At 40.1% G+C, this 21,554-nt stretch overlaps 1 protein-coding gene and 1 long non-coding RNA gene across 3 annotated transcripts in view; one reads left to right on the forward strand and one right to left on the reverse strand.

Annotated features, from left to right (window-relative positions):
• The window catches only part of LOC119153116, a 35,945-nt gene extending 33,897 nt beyond the window's left edge, over window positions 1-2,048 (forward strand). For both annotated transcript variants that reach the window (XR_005106042.1, XR_005106041.1), the window contains exon 3: window positions 1,964-2,048. This is a non-coding gene — a long non-coding RNA (uncharacterized LOC119153116). The remainder of the gene's footprint in view (window positions 1-1,963) is intronic.
• A 2,712-nt stretch (window positions 2,049-4,760) lies between these two features.
• GFRA1 (GDNF family receptor alpha 1) overlaps window positions 4,761-21,554 on the reverse strand; it is a 143,178-nt gene continuing 126,384 nt past the window's right edge. The window contains exons 8-9 of the mRNA XM_037399035.1: window positions 8,736-8,792; window positions 4,761-6,675 (exon numbers count right to left, since the gene is read on the reverse strand). Coding sequence (XP_037254932.1) covers window positions 6,514-6,675; window positions 8,736-8,792 — 219 coding nt within the window. The 3' untranslated portion in view covers window positions 4,761-6,513. The remainder of the gene's footprint in view (window positions 6,676-8,735; window positions 8,793-21,554) is intronic.

Consider the following 21,554-nt stretch of genomic DNA (forward strand, 5'->3'; position numbering starts at 1 on the left):
ATTACTCCAGAGTTTCAGATTTGCTGTCTTCTGTGCTTGAAGGAGTTTACATCTCAGTAAGGTTCAGTAAGTCTATGGGGTTCAGCTTCAGTACCTTTTAAGCTTTGACCAAAGGGCAAGTGCAGTGGTGAAAATCACATTCTGCGCGGAGCAACTGAAGAGCTGGAGCTAGCAAGCCTGGCACGACTTACCTCTCGGCTTGTAGCTCTGGAAAGGTTTACTAGCGTGGTCTAAGTGAACTGTGCGCTGGCTAGACAGGCTTGGGTGATAAGCAGACACAAAGGCTAGGTATGACACAGACCAGCTCGTGCCAACACACCTCGCTAACCGGTGCATCTGTGGTCAGCCAGAAGAATGCTGCTGCCTGTTAGTGCCCACTGTAGTACCATTATCATGCAACTGGCCAGTAAATATGGACTGAGATTATTGACCTGAGATGGACTTGGGTTACTGAGACAGATACCAAGAACTGGATGGCATCAGCCAACCACTTCCAGCTCTTTGGTTCTCCCAAGTAGTTCAAGCAAATGAACTCAGGAAACGGTGGAGTGTGGGCTGTATTTCAGACAAAAATTAGCCAATAGAAGACGTAACATTTTTGCACTTACAACAGCAGGACTTTGAATGTTGTCTCTTACTGTCAAAGCAATGTTCAGCTGAAGGAGTCATGAGGAACTCTGTATCACTGGTACCAACGCTGAAAAACTGCTTGACATGAGCTAGCCAACATGGGGAGTGGTCTAACGCCATGTCACCATCTCTAATTACTTATGTTTATCCATAACATCAATTCGTAGAGTGAGTGGCTTGAAGAAGCCTGAAAACAAACATGGCCTCATTTACTGGAACCTGAATCCCCAAAACTCTTGTTCAGTTTCATAAGGATTGAAAGTGCTGGGCAGGGGGTATTCCATGCTTTGGAAGACAGAAATCTGTGAGACGTCAATTATTTGCAGTATTTTGGCAGGAGGAATTTGAAAAAAATTGCCCTTGAATCTATGACTCATTTTCTCTTGGATTCTAGGAAATTCTTCTTTTGACAGATTAAAAAGAAGTGCAAAAGAACTAAAATGTGCTGGAATCAATAAAAGCAGGGGGAAATAGAAACTAAAAGGGGAACCCTTGTTGCAGTGAGATCAGGTGTGGCTGCCGTAACGTAGGCAGCAATCAGCAGTAAGTGCGTGCGTGGCAACGTTCAGCTCTTGGCACCTGGCAAAGGTGAGACAGCAGAAACTGCAGCTGCTCTGGTTAAATTCGCTCAGAGAACTTTAGTTAGTAGTCTAGATAATAACAATTTATAATACCACAATCTGTATCAATAAGAAATGCTGCTGAGAAATTGGTTGACTCTGTGCTCTTTCAAACTTCAGATAATCTTCAGGACACATCCTGAATTTGTTGCTCTGGCTTTTATGAATGATAAAAGCATCTAAGTAGGAGTTGCAGGACTTGGCTTCTGACTATTGAGGTGACCATAGCTAATACGTGCCTATTAAGCATAACTGTCCCCTGAAGGCAAACGTATTCAGCTGAAGAGAACATGGAACAAGGAAGGGTGTATGAAAGTCAAGATAACACAGAGATAAAAACAGGAACTCATCACCCACCCTGATTTTACCTGAAAAATGGACCCATCAAAATTTCCCAATGAAACTTCTTACTCTTGAAAAAAAAATACTGTCTGGTGAGACTTTTATCTATTTGAAATTCTAACTGCAAAATACATTGGAAGTATTTAAATATTTCTAAAAGATTGTGACAGTTTAAAACTTTTTAATCTTTATTCAATTCCAAACTAAACTTTAAATTCCACCTGGGGAATAGCAAGACCGTGTTCTAGCTTGTTCTATTGAAACCAGTGCTAAATAGATAAAATATGAACTTGCAATTTCCTCTCCCTGTGAAAGTGTTGGTCATTCAGTAAAGATATATTCCTGATCACATTTTTTTTTTATTTTCACAGAAGCAAAGGCTGTAATTAAAAAAAACCTAGCCAACAAAAAACAACACTGAGTCGAATCTATAAAGTGGATTACCGTAGAATATGGAGAAAATGACCTTCCAAAGTTAAAGGAGAAACTGAAAGAGCCAATAAATTGAAATGTCATAGGAGGAACTGAGCTGGTAAGAAAAAGCAAATATTTAAAGATGAGACATATTTAACAAGTCACTGGATTACTTTCTCTACCGAGTTCATCAGAAGCAAATATATTTCTATTTGATGTCAGCGACATCAGGTAGAATCTGACTAACCTTACGGGTGTACAACAGCCTCGGAGGCCTGTTTAGCTGAGAATAGTTTTGATGCAGAAGTTCCATCAGTGAATGTACATTTTTCAGTGAGGTAGATCCACCTTGGTGCTGAAGACAAGCAACTGGATTTTATGAAAGTAAGTTGTAATTGCTGTACAAATGACTGTTTGTTCTTCCATCTTTTACTGCTTGCTCTGAAGGAGCTGCTCTTCTAGCAGAACCCAGCTCTTTTATTGCAAGCTAAGTATGAGACACTCCTGTCACTTGACATACACATGATGTATGTCCCTTCAGGGAGCTGTTTCCGAGTTTTGCTCTTCTCTTTCACTGGTTTATCACCATCTCTCCTCCATGGAAATATCGTCATGATTAAGCCAACAATCAAAAATTAAAATTAGACTGAGATTTCAAGGTGATTCCTTCTCTGTTTTCTTCACCTCCAGCCCAATTGCACAGGCTTAGAAAAGGCGTATACTTTCACGTTTTCAGTCTACTGATTCAAACTGCAAGAAGCCTTAGATTGTGAATAGCTTCCTATTCAAAGGGTTGGGTCTTAGAAGGCCTTAATTTCATTTTTTTAAAAAGCTAGGAATAGGTCTTCAGACAGAGTCTATCTACACAATGCTTTGAAATGATTAAGAATTCCTGTTCCTCCTTATTCTTCCTAATGACACAGTGGGAACAAAGGTGTTCAATGGAAAGATGCCAGTACGCAGTGAGGATAGATGGACGGCTCCTGCTCCGTGCTTGGTACCTCCCTGCCCGTTCTCATGAGGCAGCCGGGACCTCAGGGAGACAAGTCAGTGAAATGAGGGCTGCACTCCTCATCACAGACCAAACCACTGTGCAGGCGGTATTCCCGTAGGATTGCTGCCCGCTGGCAGGCGTCACTGCCTGCACTGGCTCTCCCGCCCCATGGCCATGGACAGCCCCAATTGCTACTATCTTCACTAGTATCTGAAAGGTTCACCTTCAGCGCCTCTTTCATTGGACTAGCTTGTGGAATTAACGTATGTGTTCAATACTGCAAAATCTTAGCCATAAATGTCAGTTCAGTCTGATTTTTATCTTTATGTGCACTACTTTTAAGAAGAAACAGAAACATAATGATCGGGTTATTTAAGATGGCAGAGTACACGCACTCCTAATAATACTAATAACAATGTCTGTTCCATTATATTAAATGAAAAAACATATTAGTATATGTTTACAGTAGCCCATGATTTAATTTACACACAAATGAATCGGTTAAATTTACAATTTAAACAGTATATCATCTGTATGTACATCCTAGCCTGTATTTGGACAGTTCCCACATTATTATTGTTACACTGATAAAATTAATGTATTAAAGGAATATGTAAAGCCCAGCCTAAGCGTCTTCATTGAGCACTCAACACATGGCATTTTAGTGACTGAAAGGGGGAAAAAAATTAAACAATTTGCATACTTCAGTACTGTAGCAAATGACTGCATTGACAAGGTCACCATGGTACATTGACATTGCCCACACCAGATCCAACTTCTAAAAATCCTCCAGTATTTGCACGGTGATGACTGTAAAACCTCATTCAGTGTCAGACTCTTAAGGTGTTTTCCCTCTTGCCTGTTTAATAAGCAATTTATTTTTTTAATTAAGAATTCAGTATGCTTTTAATTTACAGAGGGAAAAAAGCTTGAGTGCTCTGGGTTTTTTGTGGTAACATGGCTAGCTGTATTAAATGCCATTTCTTCTACTATGCACATAACTGTATCTCCAATGGTAGCTCTCAATGAATCAGATAACCAGCAATTTCTTTTGTAATCAGAACCTAATTAGGTTGTTGTTTACAGTATCAGTGATCAATAGCTTTTATTCCGGATCACACTGTGTCAAAGCTCTAATAATTGGTATTAAATGTAACAGAGATTCTGTCATCAAACCAAATGTAAAAAAATCTTCAAAAAGTATGCACTATATACTGGGAGGTTATTAAAATTCCCAATACTGCTTAAAATGTTTAATGTGTTGAATACAAATGATATTTTAAAGAAAGTTTTGTGGATCAAAGATGGAATTAATAATTGTGATGCTTATGAATTTGTTTTGAAAATATTTTTAATGGATAATGTCAGACTTTTGAATTATAATGCTATGTTCATTAGTATTTCAGTAAGTTATACTATCAACTCCTTTTGACATAAAAGAATTTTATTTATTTTTTTAAATCATGAATCTCGTAATCTTTTTTCTGTTGTCCCAAGATTTCAATAATTTGATTAGCTTCTACAGGAAGAGCAACAAGAACCACATGGGCTTTGCTGGTAATGATGTGCCATGTATTTCTTCTCCAAAAGCAGCCCTGTTGCCTTTGAAAGTAATTTGCAGTTTCTTATCAGCACAGAATTAAAGAGTAATATTGTTTAATTTGTTATGTCCAGTGGCACAGAGCATCGTAGAATTCTACCACGTACACAGTGCTTTGAAACCCGTATTATGCGACCATAATCAAGGGTACATAAATGAATTTCAGAATTTATGAAAGTGTTTATTATTAGCTAAGAAAAAAAGCAAAAGATGAACTTGTCAATAGGTTTAATGATCTCTTAGTAAGACGTGAATTTTGCACACTCCCAAGCTTCACTGCAGGTTATAAAACAGCTATTCATACTTTATAGTTGAATTGCAAATAACTGATCTGGACATTTCAGAGCAGGACGGGGCATCATTGTGTAAGTCTCCATGCAAATCTGTAAATTCAACATGATGAACTCCTTGCTTGGTGAAGTTATCTTCTACTTTCAATAGAAACAAAAAGTGATTACTGTTGATAATTTAGACAAAACTGCTTGTAACAGTCAACAAGCCATCACAGTAAGGTATAAAGACAGCCCTTAGGAGAAATGCTGCCCATGTGATGACATTTACAGCTTTACAGAATTCCTTCTAGATACCACAGAAAATCACCGTGAGCCAGCACAGGCTGTCAATGCCACTGAATGAAAACCAAAGCGATCAAATCATATATACCGGCAATATTGCCATCCAAACCATTAAAACAATTTATGGAACTGGTCTTGCAAACAGTTCATCATGTCAGTGATGCCAAGGTCTGCAGTAGGAACTGCCAGGGTGCGAAAAGCCTGTCAGAGGGGTGAGTGTGCATGACACTGCCTTGTAATTGGATCAACCATCCTTTTGTGTTGATTTTAGCAGTCTTAGAAATAAAACACAGTTTAAATGATATTCTACTACGTCTTTTCCCTCTACAATGTTGTGATAAGAGAAGTAAGGCATGAAGTTCCTGTACTTTTTTGAGCTGACATTATCAGCTACGTATAAACAGATAATGCTGGTTTAGTAGAGCAAATAAATTGTATGTCATTTGTTTATTAAACAAACAGTATCATAACTGGACTATATTACCACAATGGAAGCATAGACGACCATTGACTGTACAGCTGAAACCCTGTAGCAAAATTTGTTTCTACCGTTTATCCTCAAATTTAAAGAAATAGATCTTTATCAAGCTTTCACAATGGCTGCTTCTTGTTAATTTAAAGAATCTCCACCCTTGTTAAGGCTAGATGATTATAATTAAGAGATAAATGTACTGTTAGAAAGTTCTATGCCACACTCTATTTTTATGAGAATATAACTGAAAGACGTACATTACACCTGTACGTGAATTATAATGGCTTCTCAGCGGGGAACGCAGAATCACTTACAGTACGTAAACATTTAAAGAGGAAAATGCTAATACACTGAAAGAGTTTAACATCAGTAGCAATTTATCAAGTGAAGAAGTTTCATAAAGTCCACTCTCTGGGAGAACATTCACCATTAGACAAACACCTGGCATCCTTGATAGCCTGAAGTTCAATCAATTTGAAAACCAAAACCATTCAATGAGATAAACAGGATCTTAAGAAAACTGCCATCCTCCTTCTCTGGTAAAAGCCAGAATTAAAATAATTATTATTAAAATAATCCAACCAGGTCGCTTTACAGGCAAATTTACACACTGTCTCTTTAAAACACTGCATGCCCAAAAGCCTTTTGGGTTTGGAATGTAGCACTGCACCAAGTATTTCACAAAGCCTCTAAATATCACAAGAAGCTTTTTTAGAGAGAGAAAAAAAAAAAAATCCAGCTGACTGAAACTGTTCTAGCAGGAGTGCCTCAGCTTAGCTCCCAGATCTGGAATTCCAGATAAACAACAGAGGACAGGAAACAGATTTTTTTTTTTTTTTTTTTTAACACGTCCTTTTGCAATGCAGCTACAAGACGACTGATGAGCTTAGGAACAAACAGAGTGAGAGTGCAAGTGTCATCAGAGTGAGCGGTGTGCTTAGATAGAAGCTTGTAGGAACAGCAGGTGAATTCTCCGAAGATATGTGACTGGTGGAGACTCCTGCTGCGTTGTCTTTCCCAATAGCATTCTGCAAGACACAATACTTCCCTTGGTCACCATTACACATTTCCATTGCAAAATATTTAAATCTACTTCTTGAAATTCATCTTTTGTTTGTGTCCCACCCTCCAGTTACCTATATATCACCGTCACAGATGGAAAGATACAAAAGGCCAAAAAAACCCCATACGTCCAAATGACAGTATTTTAAAGCCAGTGCAAAGGATAAAAACACCAGTTCAGCACAATTAAAACAAACAGATGTAAGCATAAAAAAAAAATCCCTGCTTTAGCAATGGTTCCATGTGTAAAACCTACCTTTTTAAAGTAAGACATTTTTTTTAGCAATCTGTGTTTACTGGCAATCATGCAAGTTTATTTTAAAAAGCAAATGCAGGACCCACAGAGAAACTGCAACTTCGCTACTGTCAACTGAACAACGTTGTTTGACAGCAAGTTACTTCTGGATAACAATAAATAAATTCTAATCCATGGGATCAGAAAAAACAAAGAGGTTTTTTTTAAAAAAAAAAAATTATGAAAATTTCCTTTCCACACCTTTTTCCCTTAATTGCTGCATTATTTACATTCCTTGTCTTCTTTGCTACCAATAATTAACCAGTATGTATGTGCAAGTACAGATGGGCAAATTATAGCAAACCATTTAAGGAAGAAGTGCAGCAGGAATATTTCTCATTGCTATCAGCCTCAGTAAAAAGAAAAAAACCTAACAGGCATAATCACAGAAGTAGAACAATTTAGACTCTGAAGGTCATTAAATCCAACCTACTGCATGCAAAGTTGCTCAAAACCTGTCCACTCAGGATTTGAAAATCCCCAAGGATGCAGCTTCTACAGACGGGACAAGCCTCCCCCATCCTGGAGAGGCAATGGGCCATGGAACTGGAAGTACCCAGACAACCAGATACAAAGAACGAGCACAGAGCATCAGTTTCCACAGAATCTACAGAGCCAGGGAGGCATTCATGGATAAAACTCCATGCTATTCACTCTCTTGGACATCCCTGCTAGGACTGGCTAACTGGAAGGCCTTGAGATGCGAACTGTTAGAAGTGGTGGAGGCATTGGGGGAACGATCACAATATGCTTTCTTATACTCAACCCTGTGCATTTGCTTTTTGGAAACATCGTAGGCAGAGTATGGGATAAAATGGACCAGTAGTTCTTACGGTAAAGGTATAGTTATAAAGCCTTCGTGTAAGGTCTTTTAGCCCGCACAACATGTCCACAGATCTGTTAACATCACTGCACTTTTCCCTCACATGTTATTAGGCTTCATTCTAGTATCTACAGGGATTTCCCCAGAGAACCTAAAGAATTAGGAACGGGCTATAGAACTGTCATCATTTAGAAGAACTGAGCAAATCTGGACAGGTGAAGGACAACCCCGAGAGATATGGTCACATCTTTCTGTGGTGGCTTATGCCTGTACAGCTGGTCTTGCTCCAATGCCTAGGTCATATGCTTCCACATTGTAAAAATTAATTTATGTACGTCAGTAATTATTAAGCTTCCTGAGAGACTCAGTGCAAAGGATGTGGACTGACAGACACGGAAACTGATGTAATGTTCACCTCTGAGAGGGGGCCTTGGAGGTCAGGCTGAGCAAACTACTCAAACCACACTGGAGGTTCAGGTCTCCTGGGGCTGTCAGTCTGTCTCCTGAAGTATGAGCATCACATCTCCTGATGTGAACATCATGCCCTAAATTTTTCATTTTTGTTAGCCACAGAATGATGTCCAGTATGATTCTGTATATTTGCTAAAAGTCATATTATCTTGTGTTCCTGTAGCTTATTAACTAAGTATACTTGTTAGCTGCAATGGTAATTACCATCTGCCTAAACATGCACCACCCAGCTATTAAAATATAAAGTCATCAGAGGCCACTTTGAGCCCAGCTTTGAATTTCTAAGATCATTCTTTACTACATTATGGTATCCAAACATAACAATACCAACAAAACTTTAGTGTTGGGTAAACTCATTATAATCTTGACAAACTTTGAATATTTTGTATTATGGGGACACACCTGCCCTGTGAAATATACAGGATCCACACTCTTACCTCATTAAGACAGAGCTCTGTATCTACAGATTCATTGGATTTCCGCTTCTTCTGTGCCTATGAACAAATGCAAAATTTATTCCCTATACAATTTACACATACAGCAGCACAAAACAATGAGATAAATTCACATGGGTTGTCACACTCCTATAATTTTGACAGTGACTTGCACATGATTAGCAAATAAACTCTCCAAATGTAACTCTGTGTTTTTCAATAACATTCACATTCTATCTGAATTTACAGCAAAACTTCACACAGTCAGCTAAGGGTACTTAGTAATTACAATTATGAGTGCATTAACTGCAGAGAACATGTTATGTTGTGTGGCCCCTTAAAAATGGTGCTGGATCTTCATGAGAAGACATGAAACATGACAGTTAATAATTACCATAATACCACTGCATCGTAAGAAAAAAATATATCGTATGCCTCCCTTTTAGGAAAACATACAACACAGCAGTATTTTACCCTTGATTATTTTTGCAATTTCTCCAAGTATTATTATGAAAATATAATGTTAATATACTGCATGGCTGCCACAGTCTCTTCTAGAAAGTTACAAAAAGAACATTTAATGTCTTTTAACATATATACCTGCAAGTCAAATTGAGCTGTTTGCTTATATTGCGTTCAATGATTATTTTACATGGAGTATTATTAAATGCAGGAACATTTCAAATGATCAAAACCAAAAAAACGAATCTGCTCTATCTTCAGCCCTCTCTTATGATGAGCAAGCATCTGTTGCTATTACTGTGTGCTCTTCACATTGACTCAAGTAAGAAACATTTCTGGTGGCAGCATCACACGAAATGAAAGCAATAGTGTGTATTCTGGCTAGCATCACAAGGTGTTTAATATTTCCATTGCTCAAGTGAACGTGACTGGGCTGTGAGTTTTCTGCTTCCCTACAACAGCAATATCAATCCTCGTGGTGCTGAAGATGTTTTCAATAAATGGTGCTGTGGTTGATTTAAGTACTTCAATGATTCTCAATATGATTTCTTTCTTTGTGCATTCCAGAAAAATAAGCAGCGCTCTTTTATAGGAGCTACTAGTGTTAAATGTACAATCACGTTGTACACCAGAAGACATGGATTTATACTCTGAAACTACTGGCTGCACTGAGCCCACCCAATACTTCCACCTGAAGTTTTGTTGGAATTGCAATTTATTTTCTGAAAAAAAATGAGGATCTGAATCTCACTGTGTTGCCTTCATTTTATACTGCAGAATCCCACTGGTTTTGGCAGAGATGGACTGGACTAAAGCTGATGTGAGGAAGTGCTGAGCATTCTGATTTCATACCCTCAAAAAATTCAGTTCCATGTATGACTATTTTATTTTAAATGAGCACCATTGGTGCTACCTATGGATAAAAAATAGTCTTCGACCTAATTACTGATTTTAGAATCGAAATGAAGAACTGAACTTGTCATTGGGAAGCACACTCTGCTTTTCATGACACTTTTATATTTATAAACAGATATACTAGAGATAACTGAAAAACTAAACCAGCTGGGATTTAAGAGAAAGACAGCTTAGCTATAGTAAGAACGCACACCGTATATATGTTGGTAGTTTTCAAATATACAACAAAATAATAGCTCAATTCATTAATAACCCCCCCTCCGTGAAATCTCTCTCTTATATACCCTTTCTTCTAATTAGTCCTATTAAAGTGGTCATGGTAAGCATAAATTAAGCTACCTAAATGGAAAAAGAAATGCCTGGAAGTAAATCTGCTACAGCAAGAAGCAACACAGTGAAGCATGCTTGCAGTGTTGGTGGTATTCACAGGGGTCAGGAAACTTCTTTTAGGGGCAGCTGGGTAGATTTCAACTCCTAAACAGCTGCCTCCAAGGAGATGGGTAAAGAAGGAGAAACTGGATTTCAGTCCTGACTTTCTTATGTCCTAAACACCCGTAGTACATTGAATTGGAATGTGAGGCTTCAGATTCAGAGGTTCAGATCTTGACAGTGCTGTAACGATTATACAAGCTTCGTTTTCTTAGTTTGTCATTCAGTGCTAAACTTCCCAGTCCACAGAAGCATCTGTCTATTGGAAACACTGTGCTTTGCTGCTTACGCCTGCTTTGGATTCATAACACTGTGCAAACTACAAGTCTACGCTTGGTAGTTGGTCTCAACACCAAAGTTAGAATTTATGTTCTTTCTATACTGTGTTTCTCAAATGAGAAAAGAGGAAAATATCATTATTTTGTCTGTATGCAGTAAAGTCTTCTTTACTTCATTCAGCCTGATAAACAATAGAGTGCAGCAGCTAAAACATATTTACCTTAGAGAACACTATTTTAAGAGTACAATCAACACCTAGAAACAAAATCAACATAAAAAAAGCTTTTCCATCATTTTGATCAATACTCCCTAGCTTTCATTTGGAAGGTAATGCTTCTGTGTATCCATATACTTATTGTAGTCATTCTAACATCAACAACACTTACTCACATGCATTCTCTATTATGAAGTCCTCCTTTCTTAGAATTGAAAGGTAATTTTAATAATCAGGCAGGCTTTTCTCTTATCAAAACAGAAAGGACAATATTTTCCATTTAAAAATACAGCAAAAACACAACCTCTTTTGGTGAGGTGAAGGCAAAGGGAAAGAAAAAACTATTATTTTGAGTATGAGATGAAACATTGTATGCCAAGTTTCAAATTGGAAGAGTACATTTTTACTGTTGAGTTATAAACCTGTAAAAATGGGCTATAACAGAAATGCTGGCATGGGCTACAACAGTGCATCACTAAATCACAAGTAATGGAAAAAAACCTGAAACAACCTACATGTTGAAGAGAGTGCTACAGAAAGCGTATGCCCTTTAATTACAATCTAAAGGGAAAACTCTTCCTGCCCTGTTCTTGGGCAGAAACGGCTCCACTTTTAGCAGAACTGCTGTATTTGTGCTAGCGAGTAAACACCTTATCAGAGGTAAAAAATCAGGGCTTGGAGTTTATGCTGATGGCCTTGGTGGAAATACACCCAAGACAGGGAGTCATGCATTTGAATTATGAAGATTATCCTCAGCCATCGGATATTTACTTTACAACATCTCCCATTATCCTAAAAAACCCAAACCAATATAAATGACTGCCCATCACGTACAGCTGCAGACCATTCTGACAGGGAATATCTACACCATCAACAGATTTGGGAAATAAGAGTTGCTCGTTATGCAAGATGCAAAAGATTCACTGCCAGCTCCCATCTCAGGCATCCTACATGCCTAACATACAAGCAAGAAGGTACCTTCAAATGTGCTAGAAGTACCTAATGACACAGGAGTAAAATAGCACTCACAAACGGCTCGTAAGTCTGTATTCAAACTTATATTTTTTTGAATTTTAATATATAAAGATCTTATCTGGTGACACAATGATCTATGGGAATTCTATCATTAAACAAAAAACAAGCAGGGCTGGGCTCATAAAAACAATAATTAAAAAAACAGTGAAAGAAAACCAGCTTAAAATAACTGGTTAAACATATGGAAAGAGGTATGAGTTCTTGTCTACTGAGGTAAAATAGAATTTGCTAATGACTTGTATAGTCAGCTGTGACATGCCTCTGACTGTAAAACAAAGTTATGTAAGACAGGGTGACACTCACCCCAGCTTCGCAGGGAGCTATAACCCAGTAATGTGGGCTACTCTGACAAAGCTGCCCCCATACTGCCAACAACCTTGCACTCACTTAAGCTCTTCTATTCTGTAAAAATGAACACCTGATTTTACAGAGAATCTTAGCACTGTCATAGCACAAGCGACAGATAATATTTAGAGATAATCGTATTCGTGCATCTCCTGAGGAGCTTCAGTATCCTATCAGTTAGATGCAAAAGACTTGTTTTGGTCTTCACAACCTGTAGCTTTTAGTATTAGACTAAAGTGTTGAACTTAGTCCAAGGCTGGTAGAGAAACACCAATGTCCAGAAAAGAAAAAATTCTCATGATCAGAAGCAAGATTTTATTTACTTCTTTTCTAGATAAGAAAGGCAAATCAGGACCAGCGGAGGAGCTAGTGGTTGTCTGAAAGGGACAGAGGAATATTGCTTACAGAGATATTTCTCCCCCAGAGCACTTGGTGGACCTCCATGTTTCCTTTTAATCCCAATGCCTCCTAGACGAGTTCAACCATATGGCCTTTCTCAGACACTCACTACCCTAGTCTTATCTTGCCCTGCACTTAATAACCATCATAAGATCCTCCCAGACCTAGTAATTCTCTGCTTCCCATCCCCCAAATCCCTTGACCTCCATCCTTTGCAGACACTATAGCCCTGAATTTATTCCCAGAAATGCTATCTTGCAATTATGCATCCAGCTTCTACAAATCATAGCACTACATGGTTAATAAATGCATTAAACACTGCAGCAGTATCTCACCAGGAGTCAGTATACACATTATTTATGGCTTGTCATCCAGCAGTATTTTTATATATCCACTACAGCATGCATATCTCTGTTACTCACAGCAAGAAAGAGGTCTGACTTGGGATGACTCCAAACAGAGGTGAGCTTTAAATTGGCGGGAGGGGAGGAGAAGCATGTTAAGGGAAGTGAATGTGTTGGATCTGAACGTAAACAGGCACAGAGGGAGCATCTGAACTCAGAAACCAGCCCCTTGCCCTTAGCTACACACTTTGGGCCTTATGTGCTCTATGGAATGTATTGCTTAGACATTACAGTGAGAGACAACAGAAGTATTGTTACGATAGATAACTGCTATGTGGGTTGTTTTTTCAGCTAATTTTAATCAGCATGCCTTTGTCCCCTCCTGAGATGCCTGGTTAGTTATGCCCATGTTAACAAGTCTTTCTGAAGAGGGACAGATCTCCCAGAATACATCCTTCAAATGCCCATGCTTCTGAAGTAGCTGTAACAAATGAGGGTGCTTGTTCTTTTTGTTCTTCTCTTGTGTTGATTAAAGAGATTTACTATGCAACTAACCTGTTTTTCCAACAGCAGGACACAAACAATAAGCAGAGAAACATACAGACTGTAAAAATGCAATCAATTTAACTCTCCCATGCTCACTAAGTGGTCGGTGCATCTATCACAATTGTCAATAGTATTTTCTTACTAGCACAGTAGTACTACGCCACACTGGACTATAAATTACTTTCAACAGGGAAGATAAGCAAAGTGCAGGTCAGAGACACAGGCCACTAAAATGAGGATCCAATTCAGCACAGAGTAATTTTGAAACCCATACTATACCAGGGTGCAAAGCTATTTAAGCTATAAAAACAATCAGCTTTGCACAATCCTGTAACAAAATCAGATATTTTTTTCTGCTTTTTGTTGGTTGGTTTGTTTGCTTGTTTGTTTCCCTCTGCTGAATCATCCCTCAAGGTACAAGCTTGGGGCATGAAATCATTGGTCATCGTTATTCACAAAAGCACTACAGTTCTGCCATCCCACTTTGTCGAGGGAAGAAAGTATCTTCTAGAAACGAGCATTACCAAGACACTGCTGGCACTAGTCTCAAAAGCTATGTAGATAACATCCAGCACAGTAAGAATCAAATCGTAAGTTTTTCTGCTGAGGGACATTCAATAAAGCAATCCAGTTATCCCCTCGTGCCCAAATATGCACTGGAGAAACACACGCAGCATTTTACCAGCTGCAGCGCAGTGCCATGAAGAGTTTATCGGCCAGTCCCTTCAGATCCTATCACTTCCCAGCCCTAAGCTCCTGTCCCCCACAGCTTTGTACCTGTCCTAAAATCCCAGTTTGTCCCCATTCTCTTACAGGGGTCTTGTCTAGCTTTCCCCCCACCACTTCGCCCCAGCTGGGCAGGGTGCTGGACCCCAGGCAGCCCTGAGCACCGCGGGACGCCCTGCCCGCCTTCGGGCTGGGCCACCCTCTGGTTTGCCAGTTCCAGCATCAGAAACCAGGAGTGCGGCCCCATCCCCAGCCAGCAAACAGCTGCTCAGGGGGCAGCACCGCCAGCGACAGAGGTACCCAGCCTCCCTTCACAAAGCCCTGGCCTTCGCAAGGGAACACGCACAGCATTTAAAAAGTCCCCTTATCCCTCAACATTAACAGATTCTTGCTGGGCTTGAGTGCTTCAGCATCAGAAACAAGAAATAGAGAACAACTTTAAAGCTGGGAGGTTTGTTTTCTAGTCAGAAAAGGGAAAAAGGGATGGTGAGTCTCCTGAGATCATTTCCACTCACTCCCTCAGGAGGAAAGGGGGTTGAAAAGAAGTCTTCTTCACCCCAGGGGCAGTCTGGGGGAATCTTCAGGGAAGAGGAGCTGGGACAAGCGCAGGTCCCTGTTCTGCTAAAGCCAGCTTTACAGCTCTCCAGCCAGCACCGAGGGAGCACTGCCCAGGTGCTCTCCCGGACAGGGCAGGGTGGGCTGGGAACAGCGTCTCTTCCCCAGGTCACTGAGTAATGATGGATCCAATTAGCTCCAGTCTAACAGACGCTGCAGGTGCCTGGGCCTCTGGGCAGCTGCAGATGGAAACACACTTAGCAGCAGAAACCACTTCAGGAATCTGAGAAACAGGCCTAAGAGTTAATAAAGTCTGATATGGAGAGAGGAAAACCTCCTCCCTCCAACCTGTTAAGTCTTTAGATTGTAAGAAATTTTGACTGGAGGGGAGAAGAGCTGGGAGTAATCCCCCCCAAAGGAGCAGAAAAGAGCATGGGAAGAAGGAAAGGTGACCTGTGCTGTATAAATTATTGCTGGACCATTCCCAGATCCTCAAGTTAATAAAGATGAGACCTAATTAGCTCCATCTCTCACTCCACTTATATGGCTGGGATGATATGGCACAAAAACAGCGTAACAGCAATCTGAAAGGTTTTAGAAAAAGAAGATCCTATCAGAAACACCAAACTGATCAAACAGCTTACAAGGACCAGGCACAGAGATCTTCAAACATTTCAAGCAATGAGTGACCCAGTGAGCACAGCACAAAACGCGACACCCAGCCAAGACAACTGAACCGACTGACTTACCTTTCACGGCCATACAGTAACTCGCTAACAATTTTGTTTTCGTGTTCAGTCATTCATTTAGCTGAAAAAATGAATGTCTATAGTCCCAGATTCTTGCTTCCTATTTTTAGGGGATATTACGCAATTCTCCTAATATGGTCTATTTATGGGTTTGCCTCAAGCAAGTATTTTTGCATTAAGAAGGACAGAGAAGAAAACAGAATACTAAAATCATAGACGGAATAAGTTTTATTAGGTTCATATCTCAATGGCTTAGGCTGCCTAAGTTTTCTTCTTTTTTTTTCCCCCTATACTTATAAAACTGAACAGCCATGTAATCCAAAGTCAAGTTGTTTGGGATTTTATTATTAAAACCCATTTCCCTGATGATTCACCACAGCTATCAACCCAGTGCCACACACAGCAGTTACAGGTAGCATCTGGCTCTTGTGCACTGTACAGCATCTTAAAAAAAAAAAAGCGGCACGAACACAAAGCCATTACAACCCCCGTTAAAAGACATCCTCCGCTTTAAATTTTAAACAAAGGTAAGCCACTGAAGAACTACAGATCCCACACAACACTTCCCCAGGCTGGAGTGATTGCCCTTGCGTGTCTGAATATGCAAACAAAGTTGTTCTGTTTGGCAGCAGGCGAAGTACCTACCTCCCCTATTAGACCGGGCTACGTGGTGCACTGGAGTGTGATGCAAACACTCCTGAGCAGCTGTCAGCCATGGCTACTAGGGAGCTAAAAGCAGCTCAGCCAGAACGGCACAGTCCTGCATTGCGCTAATGAGCCCTGAAAAGAGGCACCATACCACTGCAGCCACCGTGCTTCTGCCCTGCATCCCTGGCCTCCAGGTGTGCCCTGGCACGTAACTGCCGCCACAGCGCCGCTGCAACGTGCTGCTCGCTGCTGGGCAGGCGTGCACGACTGCTGATCCTCGCAGGCCAGTTCTCCTTCGCACTCTCTGCTGAGAAAAAGGGGAGCCTCCCAAGCTGAAAGCAGAGTGGCAGGGAGAGAGCTCGGTAGGGATGCTCAGCCCATCGGTCAGCCGCATGAGGCACCCAGCTCTGAGCTGTCAGTAGGTGGAAGGGATTAAGAAAACAAGGTCACACCACTGCCTCCACACTCGGGCAGCAGGACCAGGGGTGCTGTCCTCTGGTTCTGCAGCTGGAAGGAAGGATCAGGCAAGCTTGCTTGAACACCAGGCTGCATGAGGCCTTGAGCACTATGCATTACAGGGAGCTTCCGTTCGTGTGATGCCAACCTTAAGCAACTGATATTACTGCTGGTTTCTTGAGCACCACGTTCACTCATAAATTTTAAAAGGGAAGGGAAGAGAACGACCGTGAACATCTGCTTTTGATTAAGTGACTAAAAATCTTCAAGACTTTTCTCTTATGAACCATATGCGTATGCGCATGTGTGTTGTGAGGACTGGCATGGTTGCGCACAGAAAGAAAACACAGAAAGCCTTCAAAGGGTCTCAAAACCACTCCAGATAACAAGCAACTCTGCTGCAATTACAGAGAGGCAAAAGCAAAGGCTGCAGGTACTGAAGTGACCTTGCACAGAAAAGCAGAAGACACTAGCCACCTAGCTGAGCACCAATTGCACAGCTATGCCCTCCCTCCTCACTTCTGTTTAAACATTTCAAGCCAAATGTATTCGCTTCCTTACGTCCAGTTACGTGGCCATGCCTGTACCCCAGTCCCATTAAATCATGACATGATTTAGAGACTGCTTTTTTTCATTTAAAATAATTCAATCTTCAGCAGCTGTGATTCGGATTAATCAGTGAATTTTGCATTTCTGCCACAATTTGCTCTCCAGAAGTACCACTGAAACAAAACTTTAAAGCATTTTCTCCCTGTTCCTCTAATCCTGTAGCTGAATTCCGCAGATGCACAGACATATCCTCAGAACTGGCAGGGCTGGAATTTTAGTGAACTTGCTGTACTACTTGCTACAGTACTTGCCCAAGTATCCATGTTCCTTTCTAGCCCTGAAAATACTGTTAATAAAAATATTGGGAAGATTTTTTAAATTAATGCAACCAAATTTACCAAGGTGAGGCTATAAAAAAAACAGGTTATGGCATACTGTGGTTTTCCCAGGAATAAGCTAATATTTTGGCAAAGTTCAAAGTCACTGAACAGAGGATTTTTTTTAATGCAAAATGTAAGACAACTTCAAGCATAGCTGCTAGCTGTGTCTATAATAACCTGGTTTTATTCTCATTAGAATATACATCTTAATGCTTTTGTGGAAAGGTATTCAAATTCACTTAGTATTCCTTCTGATAGCATTTTAATTTCTAAAAGTGAGTTAATCATACAATTTTAATCGTTGGCATTTTAATTTCCACAACAAGCGTATGTTTCAACAGATTTAAGTCATAACTGAAAAAATAAAAATAAAAACGCACTTGGTCTTGCCCACAGATCTCCATTAGCTAAGCTAGACCTTGGTTTGTCCTGTCAGCTCCCTAAACATTATTAAAAGGCCCTGGCAGTTCAGATCTTAAAACTCAATACTTGCGAGAGATTTTGGTGTAGCATCCTGCATTCATTCTTCCCCTGCTGAAGTGAGGGAGGGAGACAAAAATAACTCCTTCTCAAACATACTAGGAGTGAAATCCTAACACTAATTCTAATCTTTAATGAGCATACTACAGTTGACTATACTTTAATGGATGATATTATAGTGGCCTTCCTCAGATCCATTATTTACACATGAACGATGCATGATGCTCTCACACACAACAGTTACACTGTAGGTAACGGAACTATTCAAATAAGAGGAGTCTGCAGAATCATGAGCTTATTAGAAAGGTGCCCTACTCATTACTGCCCTGATCCCACTGCACCAAGGGGAATTCTTCCACTGGCCAGGCTGCAGCAACGGAAAATGAAAATTCCTAATATCATCTGCATATATGGCCTCAAATTTGAGCTCAGTAAGAACCACTGAGAAATTTTTTTCCATCACTGAAACAATTTCTTAGACACAAAAAGGACTGTGAATGCTAGACATTTAACAATTACAACACTATTAAAACAAAACTGAGCCTATAATAACCAGATTATGCAAATAATTATCAGATTAGGCAAAACTGTATTCACAGGATATGATCCTGTTTTGTTTGATCACACAAACCATTCACAGAAGGCCAGGAGGCTCACATTAACGTTTACATTTAATAAGCCAGAAAATACAAATGGGCAAATTCTAATAATGCAGGTAACAGAGAACGACAGGCTCACTTTGGGCATAGTTTGTAAGGTTTCCATACTAAACTGGAAGGGCTTTTGAAGATTTATTGTGACTAGTTTGCCTACTTCTTGAAGTATTACATTGTGGCATACTGGATAGTTCAGAGGATTATTAATGAGATATACAGCCTGATATTCCAAGGTAGCTAGTTTAATCTAGCTCAGGTCAATAGTGACAACTATTCTGTAGTATTTTTGAAATGAGGAGGCGGTTCTGGAGCACTTCTTCTCTTAAGAGGACAGGTTCAATGTACAAAACTGGCACTAATTTGCACCTCAGGCAGTGCGCTTCATCAAAGAGACTGAGGAATTAATGGGATATAGGTTTATAATGCTGCAAAGCACTCAGAATGTTTCCCTATGCCCTTCATTTCCCTTTCTGTGAGATGAGCTGCTCTGTTCAAAAGGGGCAGTCCTCCTATATCCTCAGATTCTTCTAATTCCATTGCAAACTCCACAGGAAAAATCTTGAAGGTGCCCTATGCTACCAAATTTTAACACTCTTTAGTGGGACTCAAGAGAGAGATTAGAAGGTTTCACCTAGAAAAACATCTTGAGAGTGCTATCTGAAGAGAATCTTGATTGATGATGGTTGGCAGCAAATATTTCCCTGAGTGCATAACGGTTTTATTAATAGTTCTGGACTGAGCTAAGGCTAAGTAGAAAACAGACCAAGTGAGGGGTAGTTTTTGTGATCTACCTACTCAGATACATCTAATACTCACAAGCATCAGCTTTGTCTTACTAGCAAGTTTCAGCATCAAGACACTGTTGTCAAGTTTCTAGAGATGAAGCATTAAAAAAAACCCAACCAAACACCAATATCTGGTTGTGTGTCAACTACAGTAGCAATACAGCTTCTTGTATTACTCCTGCCTCCAGACCAGTGGGTGGAAAGTCAGAACTAAGACAGCATTACTAGAGACGAGGGATGAGTACAATGCAGACTGGATCTACTGTATATTAACGTACGTATATTGCATATGCAGGCTGCATATGCACAGCAGCACTCATACTGCACTAGTGTATTGAGCTGTCCCAGTGAGAAGTGAATTTAATGGGTTTAAGACAAGCCATGTTCAGTGGCCAAGATGGGATTAGCCTCTTTAGTATTTGAGAACAGCATCCTTAAAAGGGATCCAGGATATCACTATGCTGCTCACACTTGGTGACCACTTGAGCAGCATGGGACATCGTATTTCTGATATGCTGTGCATGGATGAATGTAATTGCACTACAACAAGCTTTGTACATAACAAAGGGCAGCAGACGATGAATGACGACTTGCAGAGCATATATGAGCAGATGCGTCTCACTGGTTGAAGATTATTTGGAGCTGCAGCTTTGCCAGTTGCTGGCTTTAAATGTTCATGAAACACCGGAGTCCGGTCCCCTGTTACACTGGCATGAGCCAGCATGGCTGGTATTTCAGGGGCTGTCCTTTGTCCTTGTGATGTGGACCCCAGGGCGACTAGTTCAGCTCCCAAAAAGCACAGCCATCTCACTAAGGGCACTTACCAAACAGTTGCACTGCTACTAAATACCACCTTGTAGTTGTGTCTGAGCCATCAGCCTGAAGGTGAAAAGCCTCTGCTTAATTAATGATTCCTAAGCATCCTCATTAAGTTATTCTCTGGGTATAAACAGGGTGTGTTGTTCATCTCAACCTGTTCGCTTGTGCCTGTAACAATCTGAATTTCTCATCTGCAATTAACTGTAACTGAATCCTTAGGAATAATCAGGAAATCTTAAACAAAAGTAATTGGGGTTAGGCCAACTCTTCATGAGAGCACGATGAGAGCATGATTCTGCAAAGAGTTGCAAGAATTTGTCAAACTAATGAAGTTCAAAATCAGTATGATAAAAGGGACAATTCTTCCTTCTGAATCTGCATTTGACTCTTGAAATTTTATACAGGCAGTTAGTTCCCTGCAGGATCAGATCCCTAAATTTGCCCTCAGAACCAGCTAATTACAGTGCATAAGTGACTGAAGTGTGCAGAAAAGCATACTGACATAGAATTCAGTATATGATGGTCTTCAAGAATTTAACTCTGTTACACGCAACTGTTAATGCACTATTTCTGCAGGAGGGCAAACCATTGTAAAAAACACACTAAGCACTGTTCACCAAAAAAGTTCTGATCAAACCAATTTTTACATTTCTGCATACACATTCAGGAACGGGGTTTCACAGGTACTTGCAACTGCTTTGCTTTCATCCATGCGCACTTCATTTATATGGACATTTATCCGATTCTCTGCTCAAATTAGGTACTTAGAGCTGCAGGTAGCTATTTAGATCCTACCTGGTACACATCTTACCTACCATGTACATAACAAATTTGAATGCACATATTTCACATGTGAGCATGAATTTGGTACATCCAAATGTTTATGTGCATGTGATAATGCATATCTAGTCTTGAATTAGAGGTGACTTGAGGCTTCTGAAAATGTCAATCTGGAAAAAAAATTAGTACCATGTAATGCAGTATTTAGTAGATTACTGCCCTGAATACCTAATACTGTTTTAAGACAGACATGAGGGAGGATAATCCTATA

This window comes from Falco rusticolus, chromosome 9, assembly GCF_015220075.1.
Source record: "Falco rusticolus isolate bFalRus1 chromosome 9, bFalRus1.pri, whole genome shotgun sequence".
NCBI lineage: Eukaryota > Metazoa > Chordata > Aves > Falconiformes > Falconidae > Falco > Falco rusticolus.